The sequence below is a fragment of the Nanorana parkeri genome, unplaced genomic scaffold, assembly GCF_000935625.1.
Source record: "Nanorana parkeri isolate BGI_ZX_2015 unplaced genomic scaffold, ASM93562v1 scaffold33, whole genome shotgun sequence".
Lineage (NCBI taxonomy): Eukaryota > Metazoa > Chordata > Amphibia > Anura > Dicroglossidae > Nanorana > Nanorana parkeri.
The window spans coordinates 1,815,538-1,839,755 of record NW_017306301.1 but is presented as its reverse complement, the minus strand read 5'-3'; the positions used below and the strand labels follow the sequence as shown (position 1 = coordinate 1,839,755).

At 42.8% G+C, this 24,218-nt stretch overlaps 1 protein-coding gene across 2 annotated transcripts in view; it reads right to left on the bottom strand.

Moving 5' to 3' along the window:
* ZNF385A (zinc finger protein 385A) overlaps positions 1-24,218 on the bottom strand; it is a 185,728-nt gene that overhangs the window by 58,702 nt on the left and 102,808 nt on the right. The window contains exon 1 of one of the 2 annotated variants that reach the window (XM_018568992.1): positions 22,031-22,060. The exons of the other annotated variant lie outside the window; for it this stretch is intronic. Coding sequence (XP_018424494.1) covers positions 22,031-22,048 — 18 coding nt within the window. The 5' untranslated portion in view covers positions 22,049-22,060. Of the gene's footprint in view, positions 1-22,030; positions 22,061-24,218 lie in introns of those variants that run through there. 2 annotated transcript variants of the gene reach the window in all.

Here is a 24,218-nt window from a genome sequence, read left to right as displayed (position 1 = left end):
CTTTTGTTATAGAGATGAGCAGAGTGGAGAAGTGTTTTGTAATCCAGCAGAGAAGAGTAAGCAAAGCTATGACATTGGCAAAGTAATGAGGACACTTGACCTAGAAAAGCCACCCAGGTAAAGCATGCTGGGAAAAACCTGTATTAACACTTGCAGTGGGGCTACCCCCAAACTGCAAGGGTCAACTGCTTATTTTGTCTAGGTGCTAAAAAGAAGTGATACTCACCCAAACTACTGAGCCGACTCCCTGCTTCTCTGGTCTTTGAAGCCCCATTTCCTATACTGCAGCATTGGAATGTTCCTCACCATCCTCACTTCTATACACTGGGGGGAATTTATCAAAACTGGAGCAAAGAGAATCTGGGCAGTTGATCATGGCAACTAATCAGCACCTTTTTCATTGTCAAAGCCTAACTGAACCAAAGAGATAATCTGATTGGTTGCCATGGGCAACTGCTCCAGATTCTGTTTGCTCCAATTTTGATAAATTCCACTCACTATTTATAGAACATGCTGATTTACAGGACATTAGACCACTGCAGAGGAGGGGGGAGAGAGAGGCTACAGGGACCGGTCTAAGAGCAGGCCGGCTTCGCGGTTCAGGTGAACATAACTTTTTTTTTAAGCACCTAGACCAAAACGAGCAGTTAACTCTTGCAGTGCAGGGGTAGCCCCATTGCAAGGGTTAATAAAAGTTTTGCCTGGAATTCTTCTTTAAATCAAGGCTGATAATAAATTATTAGCGTATTTATTGTCTTACATACTGTTGGTACAAACTATAACAAAATGTGTAACAAAAATCATTTTTGCATGAGCAAACACATCACACATTTATCTCTGAATACTATTAAAGCACATTGAAAAGAGCAAATCACTACAGTCACCTTATATTTTTACAGTCATTATGTTAATTATAATAATCAATCGGCTTTGAGATTTTCATTTTCAACATGAAGCCTGTTCATTTCACCTGCTGCTATTCCTTTAAATGAAATCACAGCAAACTTTCTGCAGTAAGATAGTTCAAAGTTTGCTTTGGTGTGGAACATTCATTACTTTCAAAGCAGACCACAGGCAGGCTCTGCTTTTGCATTGATGATAACTTGGGACAGTGAGGTCCAGCAGGGAGATATCAATGCTTCTGCTTTCTCCAGCTGCAAGATATCACTGTATGCTAGATCACAAAACCAGCTCTACTGAAAGCAACAAGACATAGGGGTCTATTCACGAAGCTGCCGAAAGATCTGGCCGTAGCTTCGGCCGATCCTTCGGCTAGCTTCGGCCCCAGGACCACTTCGGTTCAGTAGAACCGAAGGGGTGCTGTACGGGCTATTCACAATAGCCCGTACAGCTCCCGATCATGGCCGCGCGGCTCTCGAACATGCTGAACATGTTCGGCCGACCCGAAGCAAGCCGATGTACGGCTGATTTCAGCCGATGTACGGCTGAAATTAGCCTACCAGCCTGAAGTGAATAGCCGAACAGTGTTCGGCTCACTTCACTTCAGATTGGTCATTCACTCGGCAGCTTCGTGAATAGACCCCATAGAGACAAGAGCTTCTTGCAGTGGCCAAAGAATGTTAACTCTTCCCCCACTTCCGGTTTCTTTCATGATATTCCCCAAAACACATCCAAATAAAATAACTTGATATTTATAAGCGATTAAACAATACTAAGGCTGAACTACTGGAAGATAGAAAAGACACAAAATAATATAGTTATGTATACATGAAAACTCATAACATTTGTTTTAAATGCAATGCAAATACCTAAATATGTATTTATATCTGGCTCCTGGCATGCCTTTTACAGTAGTACTCAGTAGTACAGAAGCAATACCAGATCTTGGAACCGATCAGGCTCTGCTCCATTGAGCATGCTACCAAAAGACATGCAGAGGGAAGACCTCATCGGTGTGCAGCTGCTCCTTTACTACCTGTTAGAAGGCTAGGGGTGTGTCCATAGAGGTTGAGGCTCTGCTGCCTGGCAGGCAAGCCTAGATCACAAAACCCGCTACACAGCACTAAAAAATCTTTAGGCTTTTACAATTTTTGCTCAGTTCCCTATGTTTGTACTTCAACTGTATATCTGGCTACTGGCTTGGAGTGTAGCTGTCACTTGTACAACACCATACCTGTAAAAGGAGAAGCAATAATCTTACCTTTCTAACAGCCCATGCTTCCAAAGTCGCTGCTCCCTAGCCAATAAATGTAATTGACACTTCTGGGTGGGACAAATACTTATTCCACCCTTGCACACTGTGGTTTTCCCCAATGGTTTTTACTACCAGCTTGCAGGAAGAACCACAGTGTGTGGAGGATTAGCAGGAATTCCACACAATGGTCGGGAAGCAGCAAAGCAATTGGGCTTCAACACTCAGGCTGCCAGAAAGGAAAGCATATTCACTCTTCTTTTACAGAAATGGTACTGTATACAAGTGACTCTGTGCTGATGGTGTAAAACTGTGGACAGGCTTTGGACATATTCCTAACAAGCAGCAAATAAACTGTGAACACTGACCTCTGTAGGTGGTGGTAATGTGGAGTATTTCATGCTCAAAGTTTACAGCACAAGGTACTTGCAGTTGTGCTTGGGCAGCTCAGCTGACCCTGCTTCCCCCTCCCTGCAGTAAGACAGTAGCCTATCAGCCTTCTAATAAATACAGAACAGGAACAGAGGAAGAGGAGAGAGCACTGTGCTGAGACCTTCTTTGAACAACTACAGTGCTTCTCTTGTGATCTTTGAGGATGAATTGCTCGATGGTGTCTGCAGCTACAGAGGTCAGAGAGGGCTTGGTTTAAAACGTATTTACTTATTAAAAATATGTAAATATTTGAATGTTCATTACCTGATCTTCCCCTCTGATATATACCTTTTGGAAGGCTCCCACCTGTGAGTGGATTTCATTTTGTTTTATAATAAAGGAGACTTGCTACACTATGCTGGCACAATCTTTTGCTTGTTTTTAATTTATAGCTAATTTATGTGATTGCAATTATGAATTTATATACACAATTCCTTCTAAAGGTATTTATACAGTGCAAGGGTTGTCTGAAAAAAATCTTCTGGTGTAACTATGTGACCGCATGACTGTGTGTGGTTCAAACAGCTATAAAAGATATCTTCTGAAGGATCTTCATCTTCTTGCATCTTAAATAAAAAGTTATGGAGTGAAAACTGTCCAATCTGTTCAATCTCTACTGCTCACATATGCCAGCTGAAAAGTTCACAGGCAATGGGAAAACTCTCCAACCTGAACTAAAAAGAATTTTTAAAGACTCCATAAATTAAACCCCTGTCACCAACTAAATAGTTCCTCTGACTGTCTCCCACACTCTAAAACGATTGGCTCCTATCCCTAAACCATAACTTTTCTAGAACAAAACAAAGCAACGTGGCAATCATACAAACATTTACTCCCATCTTCCAGATGCAGCTTATATCACATAAATCCCATTTAATCCAGTTATGTGTTCATTAAATAAAACAAATCAGCCACTAGAGCTCCAGCACTTTCATATTCCCTATGGGGCAGAACAAATTCTATTGTTTACTTTACTTTTCAGCTATGGGTCTACTTAGTCATATGTATGGAAAATGTAAAATATATATATAAAAAATAACAATAGCAACACAACTAATGTATAACAAAATATATACAAAGGTACATAAATTAATAGGAGGATGCCCTTGTCAGTTGCTGCTCCTTTACTGTTTAATCACAGGCTCCTTCATTGTTTTCACCCGCTGGTTAGTAAATTATAAATATATGTAGAAAGAGAAATAAAATATATATAGAGAGAGAGACAAAGAAATAAATAAATTTAGAGCTATCCTTCATTACAACTTCAAAACTTTTGGCAAAAAATGTGTTGCACCTAATACTAATTATGCATTGATGGCTGGTTCACACTAGGATTCGCTGCTGGAACACACTGGAGCGTATCCCGGCCTGCTTCCTGTGATCAGGGGCAGGAGGGGGAGTGGCAGCGCATTGAAGTCAATAGCACCGCAGCCACGCCCCTCTCCCGTGCGATCACCCACACCTAAACGCGTGGCACATCAGTGCCTGCATTCCGGTTCAGCGCAATCTAAAAAAATGCTGCATTCACTATTTTTTCAGATCGCACTGGACCGGAACACAGGCACTAATGTGCCACGCTTTCTGGTGCGGGCAAGCGCACTGCAGACGCCCCCTCATGTCCCTGAATGCAGGAAGCCAGACGGGATGCATTCCAGTGCGTTCCAGCAGCGAATCGTGAGGGCTTGTTCTCACCATGTCCAGATCATGTCTAAACCAGAACAGTTTGTTCCCGGACCAAAAAAGCATCCCAATGTATCCCTATAGTATTTCTGGGCTCTGTTCACACCAGCGCAGTCTGTTCCGGACCAGACAGGCAACATTCTGGAATGCATGGAAATGCATCAAAACATTTATGAAAACGCACTGTAACACATCTGAAAGAACATTTTAGGCTAAAATAAATCATGGTAAAATAGCGGTAAAAACATGGCAAAATGCAATGCACCATGTTCCAGATCTGGTCCAGATCAGATCCGGAAAATGGTGTGAACCTGGCCTGAGCCATTAGGTTACATTGGTTACTTCACCTACCTATTTTCTTAACATGAATATAAATGACCGCATGCATTATAATTCCTACATGTGTTTCACTGTGATACTAGAAAATAAAACTGATTCTGCACTGTAATCCCAAAACAGCAAATTAATATGGGCACCCTGGAGAACACCTATTGAGAAGTGCAATATTGTCATCACAACATGGCTTCTGCATGACTCCGCCGCAAACAAGTTATTTTCAATGAAAGGTTAAAGCTGGTTTAGGGGATTAATTCTGAAAGTTGGATAATTCCATGTGGTTAATCCACATCCAGCAGCGATGTCCATTACACTAATCCTTCCCCAGTCCCTAGAGGCCGATACAGCTCTAGGCAGACCAAAGCTGTACTGATAAAACAATCTTATAGATGCAGCTTGGATACCTGCCATAAAGATAGAGGACCAAAATTTATTATTATTTTAACCTGAACTCCGTGGAAAAATAATTTGACATCGCTATGTAAAATACAAATCCCAGCAATACATTATACACTGTATGAATAATGTATTGCTGGGATTTGTTGTACTCCTCTATAGTTGGTGATATTCTGCACTGCGCTGTATAGAGGACTACAAATCCCAGCAATAATACATTATACAGCGCCATGCGGAATTCCACCAGCTATAGAGTACATCAACACCCAGCAATAGTACATTATACAGTGGTGTAATGCGGAATACCACTAGCTATAGAGGACTACAAAACCCAGCAACAGTACATTATACAGCGCAATGCAGAATACCGCCAGCTATAATGTACTATTCCTGGGATTTGTTGTGCTCCTCTATAGCTGGTGGTATTCTGCATTGCGCTGTATAATGAACTATTGCTGGGATTTGTAGTCCTCTATAGCCGGGGCCATTCTGCATTGATTGCTGTATAATTTTAAACTTTCCATTTCACTATATTGCACACCACACTTTTTTTTTTACTTCCACCGCTCCAAAGCTGGCTCCTGTGATGGACTACAATCTCAAAACAAACTAGTAGTCCATCACCGGAGCCATTTTTAAAAATGTATTTTATTGTTTATCCGATTAACCGATTAATCGAACTTAATAATCGGCTAACTAATCGATTTTGAAAATAATCGTTAGCTGCAGCTCTAAAAAGAATCTCTAATGATGGGTGCCCCAATGGGATTCCCGTATGTGAATGCTGCTGCGTTAGGTAAAACTGCTACTTTCATTCATCATGGGTACCTTTGTAAATGCCGAACTTCTGGAGCTCTAGTACAGTGATAATAGTGTGTTATTAGCTCTTTATCTTGTCCATTCACAAAATGACTTGTATTCTCTTCACATAATGCAAGGTGTTCTGTGAATGAACAAGCTGGAGATCATGATGTTCATCCATTCTCCATCCTTGTATCCTGCCAAAAGAATACAAGACGTTTTGTGAATGGCCAAGGTGGTGAATGAGCACCATTATCACTGTAATATTGTTGGTACTGTAAGTTTATATATTTGACATAGCAAATGCAAAAAATATATTTTATTTTTTTCCTGGAGTTCAGCTTTGAATTGGAAATGCCATTGCAAGACAGAGTCACTCTAAAGGCAAATTTCTAATTTTGAAGAAAGGTTTTCACACAGCATTTAGCTAGACAATTTCTGCAACACTTATGTCTGATCTAGTTTCTGTTTCCAATATCGGTTAGTTATAAATCTAATTTCAATTTCTTGTGCAATTTTTGCAACTGTATTACACACAACGTATTGAGTCCCCCTAGGCACATTACATTGACCAAGTATTAAAATCTTATGAGATCAATCTCATGTTTTCAATCTCTCTGTTTTCATCACATTACTTTTAATGTCAGCTGCTTCATTACAGACTTCCAGAACAAACTCCCATGATCACAAAATTCTGAATTTAATTGTGTAGCCCAAATTTTTAGACATTAATCTACTGTCATCTCCTGTAGAGACTTGGGAGTCTGAGATTTAGAACTGAACAATTGCTTACGTTCTTGGGCGATCTCATGATATGAATCATCTTACAATCACCCAACAATTGTCTGCAGTAGCACAAAACAGCAATTTAATCTTTTGATTTTTGTTCAGTCTCTGAGAGTAGAAATCATTTGTGCATCTCTTGATATAGGAGTAAATAAATAGCTGTAGCAACATAAATGCTGCCAGTTAAGAATTGCCCAGCCTGTGGCACCCAGGGTCATACTAAGGGCTTCCTGTCTAAAACTACAATATATAGAAGTAGCGCCCCCAGATGGCACAGACGAGTATAGAAAATTCCTTTACTTGTAAGCACCATCTAAGGGCGCTACTGTCTTGCAAACGGCATCAGCAAATGCACACATTTTATACTGCTGTGAAAAAAGTTTTATACCTGAAACCCTAAGGGTGCATTTTCTCCCATACCCCTGAGATATGGAGTCTGCAATATGCGAGACACTTCTCAAAGTGCGTCAGCACATCACAAACCCCCACCTCTCCATATCCCAGCTAGACACAGTCCTGAGGAGAATTGAGCTGAAGGGTGGTTGTCAATCGCTCCAGGCACTACAGGCCGGCCTAACCTAATCAGCGTTAATGCTGCAACAGATGTTTAATGATGCTCATCCTTAGCCATCAGTTTGTCTGTGTACTTTCCAAAGAATGTTGATGAACTGCATTTGGGGAGTATTAAAAAATGGAGTTTAAAAAAATACCACCAATGAAAGTATTTGGATAATTTATGTGGACATGGTGGCTTTTCATCACCTCTTTAATCCCGGTTCGTCATTGGAAATGAAGGTCCAAAACAACCTAATTTGGCAGATTATTGTCCTGTGTATGGGTTGTTTTATTTCCATTTGATCTGTAAACAATCTGTTATCATTTTCATATTCATCCCCAAAATTCAGGAACAGATTATCAAATTTGTAACTAACAAAGGCACCACAAATATAACTATTAAAATAATTATAAGCAGCAACAGCAACCATATGCTTTCTCGGAATGCATAACTGCACCGAGTAAAAAGCTATCAACCCACTGCTTAATAGGCAATTACTTTACCAAAACCATAGCAGGGACACTAAGCAGAAATCAAGACTGGTAAAGATATAAAAATGTGTTACAAACATAACCCTTTTGCCTCGTGTCCAAAGTATGCTTTCCCAAGAAAGAAATAAATCATATTTCACTGAATTAAAGACAATTTACACAGCCTGGGCTTGATTCAAAAAGATAGTAAACAAGATTTAAGATACTTATTTGCAAAAACAAAAGTGACAGTAATTTATAGCTGAGTCCAATGAGACTTGAAAATGAGTCACGTAGCTAAAAATAATGTATAGCTTTGTGAATTGAGCCTATGGTCTGATCTAAAAAAGCAGTGCAAAAGTGATAAGCTAAGGGCAATACTTCACAGCAACCAATCAGAATAAAGTACACAAATGGAGAATGTATTATAATTACTAGAATTACAGAGGATTAAAATGACCAAGCTACAGTTTCTTTCACCACTAGCTAAAAACCGGTTAACTGAACTAGCAAAATTGTTTTAAAGTAGCCCTGCGATAAAATGTTATACATACAGTTACACAACAACTTGGAAGGACTGATGATCCTGGACCATCAAAGTTGTTGCTTGGGCAGCTTCTTTTGCTAACTCTCGCAGAGATCGCAGTAATCTCCTCCTTACAATGCCTTAAGTTCCTTCATGTTTTATTCATTCATATCAGTCCCTGCCCTTGAGGAGGAGAAGGACATCAGTGCTGCAAGGCAGAAGTGCTAACCACTGAGCCACTGTGCTGCCCTTTCATTCTTCAAGGATGGCACCATTTTTGTTCATGCATCTTCTACCTTCATCTTCTGCATCTACTACCTGGACTAAGATGTTGGCTATTACTTGCATTGCTGTCTTTATTTTCTCTACTGTGTGTGTGCAACATTCTCTTAAGGTGCCCATACACCTGGCGATTATCGTACGATAATCGCGGGTGATCCCGCGACCATACAATAATCGGCAGGTGTATGGAAGGCGTGCGACCGTTTCTACTGTACGGTCGCACGTCTTTTGTCTCCCGAACAGGTTTGAAAACCCGTCGAGAATCGTACAATTTTCGGCGGGTTAGTGTCGTTCTCCGGAGACAAATGCCGCACAGCATTCCAATGCCGTGCCGCATTGGAATCCTCGGAAGCCCTCCCCTCAGCGGGGCCGGCTTGCGATGATCGCAAGTACGATCTGCCTGTCCAAGATGGGCAGATCGTACAAGCTTTTAATTACTTTACAAACATCACACAATGAAAGTCGTGCAATGGTTTTAAGGTTTATGGCCAGCTTTACACTGATCAGCCCTCTGCTACTGCCAGTCATCTTATGTGTTGCCAGAAAACTACAACATTAAGCAGTCCTAGTGAGTGGTCACATGAGGGTGGACTGAGGAAAGCTAAGGTGCATACTATCGTTGCAGAAGAGGAGACAGGCTGGAGAGAGCACTGTATCAGCCGGGCGGCTCAGAGGTTCAGAGCACCTAACCCTTGCAGTGCGTGGGTAACCAAGAAAAAGTTTGTCCGGAGCTCTTCTTTAGGTGTAAAGAAGATAAGAAAAGGTACACTTTCCACTGGATTGCCAAATAATAGCACATTTTCAAGCAATGCAGCTCACCAATTCCCTAAGATTTAGTGACATCACTAATACATGCAGAATTATAGAACTCATAGAACGCCTTATCTGCAGCCGACTGAGCCACAACTTCGGTGATAACAACCTTCTCGATCCCTTACAGTCTGGCTTTCGCCCCCTACACTCCACTGAAACCGCCCTCCTAAAACTCACTAATGACTTACTAACACAACGGCCACTATTCCTTACTCTTGCTATTAGACCTTTCTGCTGCTTTTGACACTGTGGACCACCTGCTCCTCCTCAAAAAAAACTCCACTTGCTTGGCCTACAAGACTCTGCTCTCATGGTCCTCCTCCTACCTATCTAAGCGCTCCTTTAGTGCCACCTACACATCTAACTCCTCCCCTCCTCTTCCTGTATCAAAGGCTCTGTCCTTGGACCCCTTCTCTTCTCTATCTACACCTCCTCCCTTGGTCAGTCAATAACCTCACATGGCTTCCAATACCATCTCTATGCCGATGACACTCAAATGTATCTTTCTACTCCGCAACTCACCCCTATCCTTGCGTGTCACTAATTTACTAACTGACATATCAGTCTGGATGTCACAACACTTCTTAAACCTCAACCTTTAAAAAACTGAGCTCATGATATTTCCTCCAGCCCAAAGGATACAATTCAGAATATTAACAATCACTTACAAAGCCATCCACAATTCTGCCCCCGGCTATATCTAAACCTGGTCTCAAAGTATCACCCTAACCGCCCCCTTCGCTCGTCAAAATACCTCCTGCTTTCCAGCTCCCTCATCAACTCCTTGCCTCCAGGACTTCACTAGTCTCTCCTATCTTATGGAACTCTCTACCCCAACCTGTCCATCTATCTCCCACTCTGACTGCCTTTAGGTGGTCCCTTAAGACTCATCTCTTCAGGGAAGCCTATCCCACCTCAACCTAACCACTGAACTATCACTTTCTCAAACAATTCATCCCCACACAGATACCTCCTCATGTATCACTTGCCCCTCTCTTATAGATTGTAAGCACTCACGGGCAGGGCCCTCCTTACTATCTTGTCTTGAATTGTATTGTGATTGTAATGTCTTCCTTATATTGTAAAGTGCTGCGCAAACTGTTGGCGCTATATAAATCCTGTATAATAATAATAATTATGGAGACTTAATTCGCAAATCTAATTCTTGTTTTCAGCTGAGTCAATCAGAATTGAACATTACAGTCACATGGCTGAAAATAAAGATCCTTATCCTTGTGAACTGAGCCTCATGTATGAGGTTATATGGCAGATGCTCCCTTTTCCAAATCTGCTCTAGAAGCAGAGAAATTAAAATCATCACCTTGTCATGTGCGACATGCTTTTTGTTCTTATGACACAGTGATATCACTGGTTGTCAGTGAAATGACAAACTGTATATTTGCGCAGCTCATATAACACAATTTTCTCTGCATAAGGATGAAAGAGGTGTTTGACCACGGCCTACCATAACCGGGGGAGCTAATTTAGAAAAAGTTATATATGTTTTCTGTTAACGACATTGCCAGTTCACTTTGGATTGCACATTTCATCCTCTGCCTCCAAAGAATACAAAAACCAGCCCACTTAACAACAATTTTTTCAAGAGCACAATGCTGTATTTTGCAACAGTGACACAATTCCATGGAGAGTACATCTGGGAAAGAAGAGGTGCATTGTGCTGCATTTGCCACCTACCATGCCCCTGCTCAAAGGATCAAATATACCATAAATGCCACAGAATACAATTATGACTCTGCTATTCAGGATCGCAGCACTGGTGCCTCACACCAACCTTAGCCCGCTGTTCATTTGTTTTATCCAGAAATAAAGCACAGCTTCCACACTACGTTCAGCTTTTCATGTATTATTCTGTGCTAGCCACTGGTGAATGCAGCAAATTTAGAAATAAAATTGATAGCATTCATTGGCTAACTTAACAGATGGAAAATGTAAGCTTTCAAAATCCATTAGGATTTCTCATCAAGCATGACACAATAATAGATCCGAGAATCACATGTATAAAATACATTGCTTATACTCTTGGCACGCATTAGTGCTACAAGCTGTAGAAATTTTAGATTTGCAGGCTGTGATCGTGACTCAGGAGGGTTACTCAGGAACTAACTAATCATTTGCAGATAAGAACTCCTGAAACTCTTCACACCTAAAACTCGCCATAGACACCAGATGGTACCAGATGATCTGACTGCCCACAAGCAGCGCTCTCAGTGAGTATTTCCCCAAAACGGTCAGTCCGGATGATCACTCATGTTTCCTACGGGCAGAAGGCAACCAAGAAGACATTCTAACCTCACTGTCCTGCAAATGAGGCTCAGCCAGTGGTGTCTATACGAGCTTCATAGACATTAGATCTCTACCTCATCTGAAACTGTCATGTAATGTCTATGCGCTTCTTAAGTGGAAATGCAGGTAAAAAGCAAAATACACACTGAATAGCATGTATTTGTACGATCTGCCAAAGCAAATAGGAATGATAATAATGTATTAAATTCAGAAAGTCATAGCAACTAATCACATGCAATCTTTCATCAGTTTAGAGCAGGCAAACAACAAAATTATTTCTGATTGGGTGCAACTTCTTTCTGCATTTGGGGCATTACACTTTGCCCTATTCACTGATAAAGCTTCCCCCATTACAGAGGAACAACTAAATGCTGCCCAAACCCCCTCAACAATTGAGAAAGCCCTGGAACCAGGCATATATATTATAAATATGTACATACTGTATTTTAAAAAAGACCTTTAAGGACAACTTGACTCCACACTACGTTAATGCATACAGCTCTATACTGAAAGGTGACCCTGCGAATTGAGAGCCCATATATGAGTAATCGTTAAGGAGAACAAAGTCCCCTCCCAATGCAGAATCTGCAGACCCACTCCTCTGCTCAACGTAGACTTAACATTATTCACCAAATTACGTGCATACAGACTACTTCCTTATATACCACAAATTATCCACCCTGACCAAGTGGGATTTGTTCCCCTCCGTGAAGCACGGGACCATATAACCATGGCCATGATTCCTTAACACTTGCAATGCTGCCTGATCTCACTTTGCAAACCTTCTTACTCTCCACTGACACAGAGAAGCCATCTTGGAAGTTCTTGAAATGAATGTTATGCCACCACAGAGGTTTTGGGGATCTGGATGTCCTGGATATCAGCTTCCAACCAAGTGGCAGCAGTCAAAATTAATGAAATTAAATCGGAATACTTTCAGATTTTTACTGGCACATACCAAGGCTGCCTCCTATCGCTTTTCATTTTTTATCCTGTCCCAGGAACCCTTTAGCAACACAATATGACCACACCCAAATTTAAAAATAGCCAAATATGCAGATGATCTAATTTTCTTGATTACCTGCCTGAAATGTCTATTTCTAACATACTTCACAAATTGGATAAATGCAGCTGGTCCTGCAACCTGAAAAATAAACCGCCTGCATGCTTCTTATATTTGCATTCCTCTGGTTTGCCAAAGACAAGGAACTCAAGGAAATAAGGCACCTAAATATAAAACATACACATTGTGAGCCACTAATTAACTCATAGCACGCATATTCTCTGAGCTCCCCTCACTACTCAACACCCCCATGGACTGTAACATAACAATAAACACTATATCCCACCACAGGGCCCACACACCCATGCAATACCCTCATAGGTACCTAGTACCACCTTCTAGCTTTCTCAGCCTGTTTTGACCAACCCAAGGTGGATTATCCACCGCTATTTTTACACCCCTAATATGTTGTTTTACCTGTTTGTAAGAATAAATATTTTTTTGTCCAATGTTGCACAATAATGGTTGACTCAATGTAACCAATGATGCTGTCTAATGATTTCTGGAATGTGAACTATGTAATTGTTAATGTATACCTTTAAAAACTGTTAAAGCATATCTAAATCCGAAAACAAAAATTGACAATATTGCAGCGTACCAGTCCATAGATGTTGTGGCTGCACCAGCTTTCTTTTTTTTTAGGCTTTTTCCCTTTAGCCCTCACTCACACATCTGTGCTGCAACTTCACAGGGGTGCTGCAGGGTGAGCGTGTGGTGTGTAGCTTTAGGCAGCCCATTCATTTGAATGGGCTACCTACTGCACCTAAATTGCATTGAAAGAAGTGGGTGTGCCTTTTTCTCAAAAATGCATTGGATGGTGATAGGTTACCATTAGATGTGGGGCGATACAACACACATGAGATGGCTTGATGCATTGGGGTGCCCCGCTCTCGCATTGAACAGAACCTAATTGCCAACTTGTGATCCTGCCATTACTGCTTTTTCGATCCTGGACTCACAATGCATACTCATTCTTCCGTATTAGGGCATTAGAAACAAGATAGGACTACGGAATTCTACCCCTGTCCTGTTCTTCATAATATAGAGTTCTGTAGTTCTCATAGATAGCTGAGAACAATTTAACTGAGAACAGTCAGCACAGAAAAATTCTCAAGACCTCAATGGGATTCGCAATTTCCATATTTTTTGATCAGTTCAGCAAACATCTCTTGTATCCAGGCACATCCGACTCATCACTAATTGGCAGTAACAAAAACAGAATGTTCAATTTAGGGTACACTTGCCTTTTTGAAGAAACCCATTCCCTTGTTATAAGGGAATGAGTTTCTCTAAGGGCTAGTTCACCCTAGACATAGTGCATTCCGGTCCGATTCTGTTCGGAACGCACTGGATCGCATTACGTCCGGCTCACTTTGTTGTGGGGCGGGAGGGGAGCGTGGCGGTGCATTGAAGTGAATGGCACCGCAGTCACACCTCTGGCCACAATGCAATCGGCCGCACGGGAACCCGTGGCACATCAATGCCTGCGGTCCGGTCAGAAAAAAATTGTGCTTGCAGCATTTTTTCTGACTGGACCGAACTGCAGGCATTGATGTGCCTTGCGTTCCTGTGCGGCCGATCGCATTGTGGCCATAGGGCATGGTTACAGTGCCATTGAGTTTAATGCACCGCCACGCCCCCTCCCGCCCCACAACAAAGTGAGCTGGCCGAAATGCGATCCAGTGTGTTCTGGCCACAATCGGACTGGAACACATTGTGGCTGGTTTGAACTAGCCCTATGGTTGGCCATACATCCCAAGGGGTCACACACTGGTCTTGGTCAAAATTTGACCAGTGTATGGTCAGCTTAAGTCCTGGGCCATATACTAGCCGTCAAGACAGGGATATCACTGGTTCAGCATCACTGTCTGGAATCCAGCACATACAGCCCATCCTCCTTTCCTTTTAACGCAATGACTTGCATAGCAAGGACCTGGTCAACACTGCACCTGCATTTTTTTACCTTCCCTGAAGAATACCAATAAAAGGGGTTTATTTTGCTGCTAACCTTACCCCTGAACGGCTTTCCTAGCGATGAATGAGTAATGAAGCATACTGCTGCATCATCATATATTTATAACCCTCTATTAACTGCTTATAAGCCTCACCTGCCAAGACGGCTCTTTTCTCACTTAGTGAGTGTGGGAGTAACTAACAGAGATGTAGCCACAGGGGACATATACAAGAGACGTCAGCATAGTGTGCAAACAAGTAGGGAAGAGAGAAAGTACTGGAAGTTTAATAATCGGCTAACTAATCGATTTTGAAAATAATCGTTAGCTGCAGCTCTAAAGATGTTATGGGAAAGGGCTTAACCATTCATACACACACCTACCTTTCCATTGCCCCCTCTCCTTTTCTTCACCCACATGTAAGCTCTAAGTAGGACCTGATCATGTTCTTGTGTGAAGGGCTTGGAGGACTGAAGTCTTTCAAAATAGAATGAAATTTGCTGCAGTACTAGAATTCACCAGCAGACTGAGCTGGCTCAATACATAAAGAATTTCCACTTAAAGTGATATTAAAGTGGTTAAAAAACCCATATTAATGAGGTTTTTAGGTCATTTCAAATGCTGATAAAATAATTTACAATGGATGCTGCTTCTTGATGTTTAAAAGTTCTAGTTTCCTGCAGAATCAGCTGGTCCCCTGAGCACTGGTGCAGATATCCTTTTTTAAGGTGCCCATACACCTTACGATTATCGTATGCGATCGACTTTTCGTACAACAATCGTAACGTGTGAATAGAGTGCCCGACCGATAGTACTGTACAATCATACGACTTTTGACGGTCAAACATGTTTGAAAACTTTGGTCGATCGTACGATGTTCGCATGTTTGGTGGCGTTTCCGTCCGTCAAAAGTCGTACGATTAACACTGCGCATGCGCAAACGAATAAAGTGGTTAAAAAACCCATATTAATGAGGTTTTTAGGTCATTTCAAATGCTGATAAAATAATTTACAATGGATGCTGCTTCTTGATGTTTAAAAGTTCTAGTTTCCTGCAGAATCAGCTGGTCCCCTGAGCACTGGTGCAGATATCCTTTTTTAAGGTGCCCATACACCTTACGATTATCGTATGCGATCGACTTTTCGTACAACAATCGTAACGTGTGAATAGAGTGCCCGACCGATAGTACTGTACAATCATACGACTTTTGACGGTCAAACATGTTTGAAAACTTTGGTCGATCGTACGATGTTCGCATGTTTGGTGGCGTTTCCGTCCGTCAAAAGTCGTACGATTAACACTGCGCATGCGCAAACGAAAATAATTGCGGTCAATTACCGCAAGCCGTCCAGGTGTTTTTTTTAAACTACCGCTGATTGAACCTTTCGATAATCGGGGCAGGATGGGGCCGCCATACGAAAATCGCACGACGGTTCGATCATCGGACGAAAAGGTTCGTCCGATAATCGTAAGGTGTATGTGCACCTTTAGGGGGCTCTTTTCCCTTGCAGGATCCAATAGAGCCACCCTTGTGTGTGCTAGTATACTATACACACTATACTATATGTCTCCATAAACACACAAGGCAAGCCTCTCCCCTTCTTCCTGCTCCCTTCTCTACCTCCCTTCTCCAAGCTGATAGATTGAAAGCTGCTAGAGAGCTGTCCCTTGTGATCTTGTACTGGACAGGAAGTTCAGGGAAGCAGAGCTGAGAGAGTTTTAACCAACTCTTCATAAACATCCTCAAACACACAGAAAGGCAAGTCACACCCCTGCTCCCTCTCCCTCTTCCCATCTCCAAGTAAGTAGATGGACAGCTTCTGTAGACTGCTCTGTCCCTTGTGATCTTGTACTGGACAAGAAATTCAGGGAAGCAGAGCTGAGAGAGTTGGAGCTGTTTGGAAGCATGATGACTGTAAGTGTTGGGCAAAAAAGTAAAGCAATGCTTTGCTGGGCAATGTATATTTGTTTGATCTGGATTTATTATTGAATAAAAATTTAGAGTTTAATACTACTTTAAATTCTTAACAGTTTAAGCCCCCAAATGCTGAGATCTAGAGATCGGCAACTGCCAGACTGTGCATACATATCCAAGGCTAGTTTATACAATTATATGTTGACATGTTACGAGCATGTTTGCCTTGCAGTACCGGAGTCCTGTGCTGGGTTCCGATCAAGCATATTCTTATCCTGTGGTTTGTATGGCTAGTCTCTGGGTGCTCTGGTACATTCCTTTAACCGGAAAAAAAACTTATTGGTAATTTAAAGGGGACATAGCATTAGACGCCATCTCTAAAATGTACATTAAGTGCATGCATGGTAAAGTGTAATCATAGGACTCCCCCTGACAATGTCTTCCTCTGCTTTTCTCTCCTGAAGGACAGCACCACTTTTGTTTAGCATCATCCAGGGCCAGCATTTATTTCCGGGACTGAGATGCTGGGTCTCAGTTTAGACAGTTACATCAATCCTGGTGTCTGTGCAATCCTTGGGTATGATCACAACTGCCTCACATAGACCAGCATCTGCTGCAGCATCTCACTTTGGAACTTGCTACAAAGTTAAAATGCTGCAATCTGTTTACTGGGGAAGAGGAGACTGGGGAAATACTTCTTTCTGCCTGCAGCATTCTGATGACATCATCATTTAGGAGTACACAAGGCACTAACAGACAGAGACAGTGGTAAGAGGTTTGTCTGTGTGAGACATACACATGTACACAAATCAAAGAACATAAAGACTTTTATACTATGCTATCGGAATGTAAAATGACTGTCATCTCTGGGCCATCATCTTAGTCTATGAAGTAAATTCTAACCCTGAATGATGCCTAGTTAATAATGGCGCTGACATTCTGGGGAGAAAGAAAGATGAAGGCATTCCCTTTAAGCTGCTTGGGTGATAGCACACACAATAACACTTACACTGATGGATCATCTAGTAAAATGAATAGAGTCTGCTGGCTGGCTGGCTGGGAAGATTTTGAAGAAGAGGCTGTGTGGTGCCAAGAAAACCACACAGGGATGATAACTGGAGCCTTCGAGGTTTGAGTAAGTATATACTTACATAGGTTGAGAAAAGACACATGTCCATGCTAATAGCAGAATGATCAAGATGTGGAGGGAGGCTCTGAATGATAAGAAAATGCTTTCCACAGCCGCACGTTTCTTAAGTGGATCCCTAAGGTCCCGTTCACAGTAATGTGTTGCGGGAATGCGCACGTTCCCATGCAACATACCTCTTTTCATTCTGAATGGCACCGCAAGGTGCGCTGCAATGCAATAACAAGCATTGCGGTGTGCTTCCAAAAAAATGTGCAGGTCTGATTTTTGAGTCGTTTGGGTGCAATGCCAGCCCATTCATTTTGAATGGGCTGCCTAACGCAGTGGATGAGAACACAGAGTGTTAACACACGTACATTACAACAACGCACCTGAATCGTTAGAAGTGAACCTAACCTAAGCAGAGTTCATGTTTACCATCCTACAGTTGTCTGTCTACAAAAATTTGACAACATACAGAGACTCTGGGGTGCTGCTCCCCTGCCCCCAGGATCAGTGTGCCTAAAAAAAAAGAAAAGGAGTCCATTTGCACCATAGTGTTACATTAATTGCATGATAGCGTGCGATTAACACAGAGCACACCTAGCTTGCAAAAGCGCGCACTAGGTGTTTTGTATTGTCAATCATTTAAATGGCACTTCAACACACCTACCGCCATGTGTTACAGTGCAGCGTGCAATACCACGCCTTGTGATGAAAAAAGTAGTACATGCACACAGTATTGCTGCACAGTGGCCAGGAGGTGCATTGGGGTGCCATTCAAATCAATGGCAACTCACCTTGAGCACGGTAGTGCACGCCAGGTGTGCTGTGCAATAATGTCCGTTAATTACCAATGCATCTGGTGTGAATGTGGCCTTAACATGTCTGTGTTGTTTACTACATCTCGAAACTCAAAGGAATGTCCTCATAAAAAGTGCATTCCAAAACATTTGCAGGTTCGCCATTTAAAGTGACATTAAAGACACTCCCCCCCCCCCCCCCCCCCACACGTTCTTTTTTTTTTTTTTCTTTAGTTGAGTTACCACAGGTTTTCAAATCTGGACAAATATATTATAAAATCCCCTTTTCTGCACATGTGAAATGTACTCTTAACAACTATCCACACTATTTATATGAGGTTGTATGAGGTTATGCCTGTTTATAGTGTTTGAGGCGCACTTATAAATTAAAATGGACATATATAGCATTAGACCTTTGTAAGACAGAATAGTCCAATAGCACCCCCTTAGGGAACATGCAGGGGCGTAGATAAGGGGGGGGATAGGGGGGTCCAAACCCCCCCCCCCCCCCCCCCATTCTAATTCTATTTTTAATACTCACCTTATGTGATGCCTCTTGATGCGATCATCTTCTTTCTTCCACCCGTTTCCAGCAGTCCCTCCAGCAGTGATACCGCTATCTGATCCAGCACAGTCGCCTCTGTCTTCTGTGTACCATGGAGTCTGTCCGGCGTGCACACTGCTGGCTGCATGAATTCACTTCCACGGAGTCTTTCCTCCTCTCCTTGCCGGTGATATGGACTGCGCATGCGCCTGCCCACATCATCCTCCTGCACGGCCGTTCGGATCTGTGTTCTACAGGCGAGAGCGAGAGGTGCAGACACAGGTATTTCATATGCTACAACCCTAAAATGTAAATAATTACACCCCAAGTAGAAAATTGTGACGTAAACATGCATTACCAGTAACATATTCATCTACTGCAACCTTCCCACATTTTACAAAGCAATACAGAACTAGGTATTCCTACAAACATCTTCACATGTGAAATCTGTTCATAACGCATGTGTCAGGAGTCTGAAGAGTTCATATACCCACTGGCATCATTTTACTTAACTGAGCTTCGATGGGAGGATCTTCCTTTGGTATATTCTTCAATTTATGTTATAGAGCCCACATGATGAGGTCAGTGATTCCAACTAGTCATTGCAAATGGAACCTGTCAGTGTCAGATGCTACCATTGCGTAAATGGAAAGAAAGCTGATTGCAGGATAGGTGTGTCACTGTGCATTATGTGGAAGAAGAGTGCCTAAGTGCTAGCAACTCTTCCAGGAAGTAATGGAAACCTCGACCCATCCTGATAGATAGATTTAACAACTGACACAAGTCACACAGGGAAAAGTTGAGATCTGCATACAGCTTCATAGTTTTGCCTCTATGGAATGCTTTGACATGTCGTTTTCAATGAAGGTGACCTCTGCTTACGCATCATATGCTTGGACCGACTCAGAACCTTTTGGAGCGGTTTACCATAAACCTAAATAAAACTCTGACAATCCAATTTCCCAGAAAACCGTTATGAAGATATCCATAGAGATGGTGGACCCATCTGGCCAATGATGGTCAGGAAAGACTGCAGCTTTTTTCCGTGACCTCTGCAGACAGATCTTGGCTGATCTTGACAGATTGAGGAAAACTGATTTTTCCAAAGTATAGCTATTGTTCCCTTGAAATAATAATGCCATGTTTATCATACATGTTTATTCCACAATTACTCCAAGGAACAATTGTTTGGTCTGTCAATGTCCATCTCATATCTATAGATAACCCAAGTTAGATGTGCCTGCAGTAAAGGGATGACCCGGCAATGTCGGCTTTGGGTGAACTAACCCCGTAATTCTGTAGTCAGGTGCAGTCCTAGATGAATCCACCTACTAGGGGGACACACACTGCTTAATGATGTTGAACTGTAAATGAATAAACACACACAGACAAGTATGTAGAAACAATTTCCTGCAGAGACTACAAACAAAAGCTGAATAAACAGGACTGTACGGGGAAAACAAGAGAAATGTTTCACCACAGATTATAAAGCAGATTTCAGGGAAGAGAGGGAGATCAACTGGAAGGAAAAGTGGAGGCAGAACACAAAAAAAAGGCAGCAGAAGGTGAAAAGAGATAGAGAGGCGTCATGAACAGATGGTGGAGAAAGAGTAAGAGGGATATCGGAGAGGAAGAACAGAGGAGCTGCTAGAAAGACAGACATCCTTACCCTGAATGGATGGGATCCTGCATCCCGCAGCCTGAGCACACAGCAGCCTGTTCTATCATAAACCGAGAGCATCCTAAGAGCAATCCCCACCCCTTCACTGCCAGGCACTCTGCATGCCCTTACAAGTGTCATAATCATCCCTATTAACCACTTCACTGCCAGGGAACACTGCACCCCCTTACAAGTGTCATAAGCAACCCCATTAACCCCTTCTCTGCCAGGGAACACTGCACTCTGCACGCCCTTACAAGTATCCTAATCAACCCTATTATCTCCTTCACTGCCAGGGAACACGGCACCCTGCATGCCCTTACAAGTGTCATAATCATCCCTAGTAACCCCTTCACTGCCAGGGAACATGGCACCCTGCATGCCCTTACAAGTGTCATATTCATCCCTATTAACCCCTTCACTGCCAAGGAACACGGCACCCTGCATGCCCTTACAAGTGTCATGATTATACCTATTAACCCCTTCACTGCCAGGGAACACTGCACCCTGCATGTCCTTAAAAGTGTCATAATCATCCTCATTAACCCTTTTACTGTCAGGGAGTGCTAAACTCTGCATACCCTTACAAGTGTTACAGACAACCTTATAATTAACCCCTTCATTGCCAGGGAGCACTGAACTCAACATGCCCTTATAAGTGTCATGCACAGTCTCTTTAACCCCTTCCTGGACAGGAAGCACTGAATTCTGCATGCCCTAATAAGTGGCATGTTCAACCTCATTAACCCCCTCACTGCCAGGGAGAGCTGCACCCTGCATGCCCTTACAAGTGTCATGATCAACCTCATTAACCCTTTCACTGTCAAAAAGAGCTAAACTCTGCATGTCCTTGCAAGTGTCATAGTCAACCTCATTAGCCCCTTCACAAACAGGATCGCTGCTCGTGGCATCGCGTTCGTCCACATTAACCCCTTCACTGCCAGGGAGCACCACGCTATGTATCATGGTCGATCTTAACCCCTTCCCCGCCAGGAAGCAGTCAACTCTGCATGCCGTTACAAGTGTCATGTTCAGCCTTTTTAACCCCTTCCTCGCCAGGCACCACTCAACTCTGCATGCCCTTACGATTGTCAAGTTCAACCTTATTCACACGTTCACAGCCAGTGTGCAGTGAGAGCATCCAGGCATATTCTTGGACCTTTTCCTAGATAGGTACACATTGTATCCATTGGGACAGCAGTCTCCTCTCATATTATTATATTTCCAGGTACAGTGCTCATGGCTGTCAGATACTTTCCAGTCATACAGACAAGGCATAGCTAGGTAATGTATTACATCACAGAAAACACAATGACCCCAGACACCTTCCAGATCCACCCTCCCGATCACATATAAGTAGTACAGTAGGCACACTTCTCCAACATGCAGCTGACATCGGAGCTCAGCCAGCATGCAGCCCTCCACTACCCACCTCTTCTATCGGGCTCATCCCCGGAGCCGATGGATAGTTCAGCATTTCAGGGTCCTGGCAATGTGCAATGCACCCTGACCACTCCTGGCCGCAGACACCCAGCCCACACTGACCGCGATCACAATGATGGGCCGATCTCATAACTCACATCCACTGCACAGGTATCCTATAGCTTTCTAATGGCATGTTCTGTCATCCCAGGGCTCCGGCATGACATGATAATATACTAGCTGAAGGTGCTCAGCAGGTGACTGGAGAGGATAGGGTTACACATGGTGAGTTCTGCGGACTCAGGGGAGGGGCCTGTCACATCTCCAGCCAATGACAGCACCGGGAGGCGTGGCTAGCGGCTTGGCTAGCGGCTTGGCTTTGCACTATGTCTGCACTCAGGCATGCAGAAGAAACTTTTCTACTTTCCATCGACTCCATTGAATGACCGATGGCAGCATCGCTGTGCTGACCCTGGGACGGCACACTGCTCCTCCACACATCTGACTTGTCTCATTTCTACCGGCTTCAATCATTCTGTTTATTCTATACGTCAAATAAGTTAGCCATACACTACTATACATTCACATTGTACACTTCCATTGTACATTTACCAAAACCATGTAATATAAGGACATGCCTGAACAATCCATTCAGTGTGCATCCAATTAGGCAGGCCCTTGTACTAGATAGTTGGTGGTAGATCTAAAGGAGATTGTCAGGTTGTAAAGTGTGTCATTTCTGAGATACTATTGTATGAAATAAGAGCTATATTGCACAGTTACACAGAACAGGAAAGACCAACAAATACTACTAAGTTCCAATTAAATCTATATCAACAATCGACTCGGTTATCTAAAAATGAAGTGTCTGGAACAAAATGGCCTGATAGCCCGGAAGTTTTGTCGTGTGCTCAGAAGCAGTCCAAACTATGTCGCTCTGGTCAGTATCAGCTTATGAGCGCTGAAGGCTTTTTTAAACAAAAGGAAAAAGAGAAAAGAACAGAAAGAAGACAGACCTCCCCCTCGGCCAAAGACAACTACACCCCCCACTTTCTCCTGTCTAATTTTTTATGGACTAATGCAAAAAAAAAATGCAGAAAAAAGCTGGGGCCGGTGTTAGAGACAATGGCGGAGTATAGCCAGAGCTGTATTTATCATAATGATGGTCATACACGATGAACCCAGAAGACTGGGTGAAGATGGCAGCGCCAGTGATAGGGATTGTTTTTTAGGGAAGTCCGCCATAATGTGCTAATATTCTGTGCGAACAACCCTTCAGCTTCTTTTTTTTAAACCCTTTATTTCCACCTTAAGGCCTCAGTCACACGGACATGCACAGCCATACAGCGTAAAGGAGTGACAGCGGGTGCATGTAGCAACCTGTATAGCTTTATGACATGACAATGTGGCATGCCACTACACACCGACCCAAAGTTTTTCATCCGTACAGGTACAAATGCACACTCTCAGACACAGAATGTCACTCTAGGGTGCAGGTTTCTGCAGGGACATGCACACAATATACGGCTGTGCATGTCAATATGAATGAGGGTCGCAACGGTCGCAATTGTGACTGGGCCCTGGCGTTCTGCCACTTGGGGGGGCCCAGCGAGGAAGATGAGGGCCCCCCCGAGATCGTGCCGCTCCTTCCCTGTCGCACAGCCACCCGCAGCATGTATGGGTGGCTGTGCGGCGAGGATGGAGAGGCTGTCACCAGTCCTGGGGGGATGCTGGTGATATTCTGCATTGCTGACTTTATTATAATGTATTGCTAGGACTTGTAGTCCAGTGTAGCTGGTGGTATTCTGCATTGCTGTATAATCATACAGCAATGCAGAATAGCTCCAACTATGTAGGACTACAAGTTCCAGCAATGCATTATATGTTTAAGTAGGCATACACCACTGCCAATACTTGGCATTTTCACCAGTACTCATACTGGTGAAAATGCCCCAACACTAAACGCAGATACCGGTGTTCTGTCGAGAAAGCAGATGTAGTCTAATTTTCCAAACTCAGCATCTACGCTTGCACACAGACCAGTATTATCGGGGAAAATCTTTAATTGGGACTGTTAATAAAATTCCATCCATCATTTATTGCCATCCATCATTTACTGCCATGCATGGTATATTATTAACGGTCACAATTAACCATTACAAACGAATACTTTGTAAATAAATGCCGGTTTCCTCGTT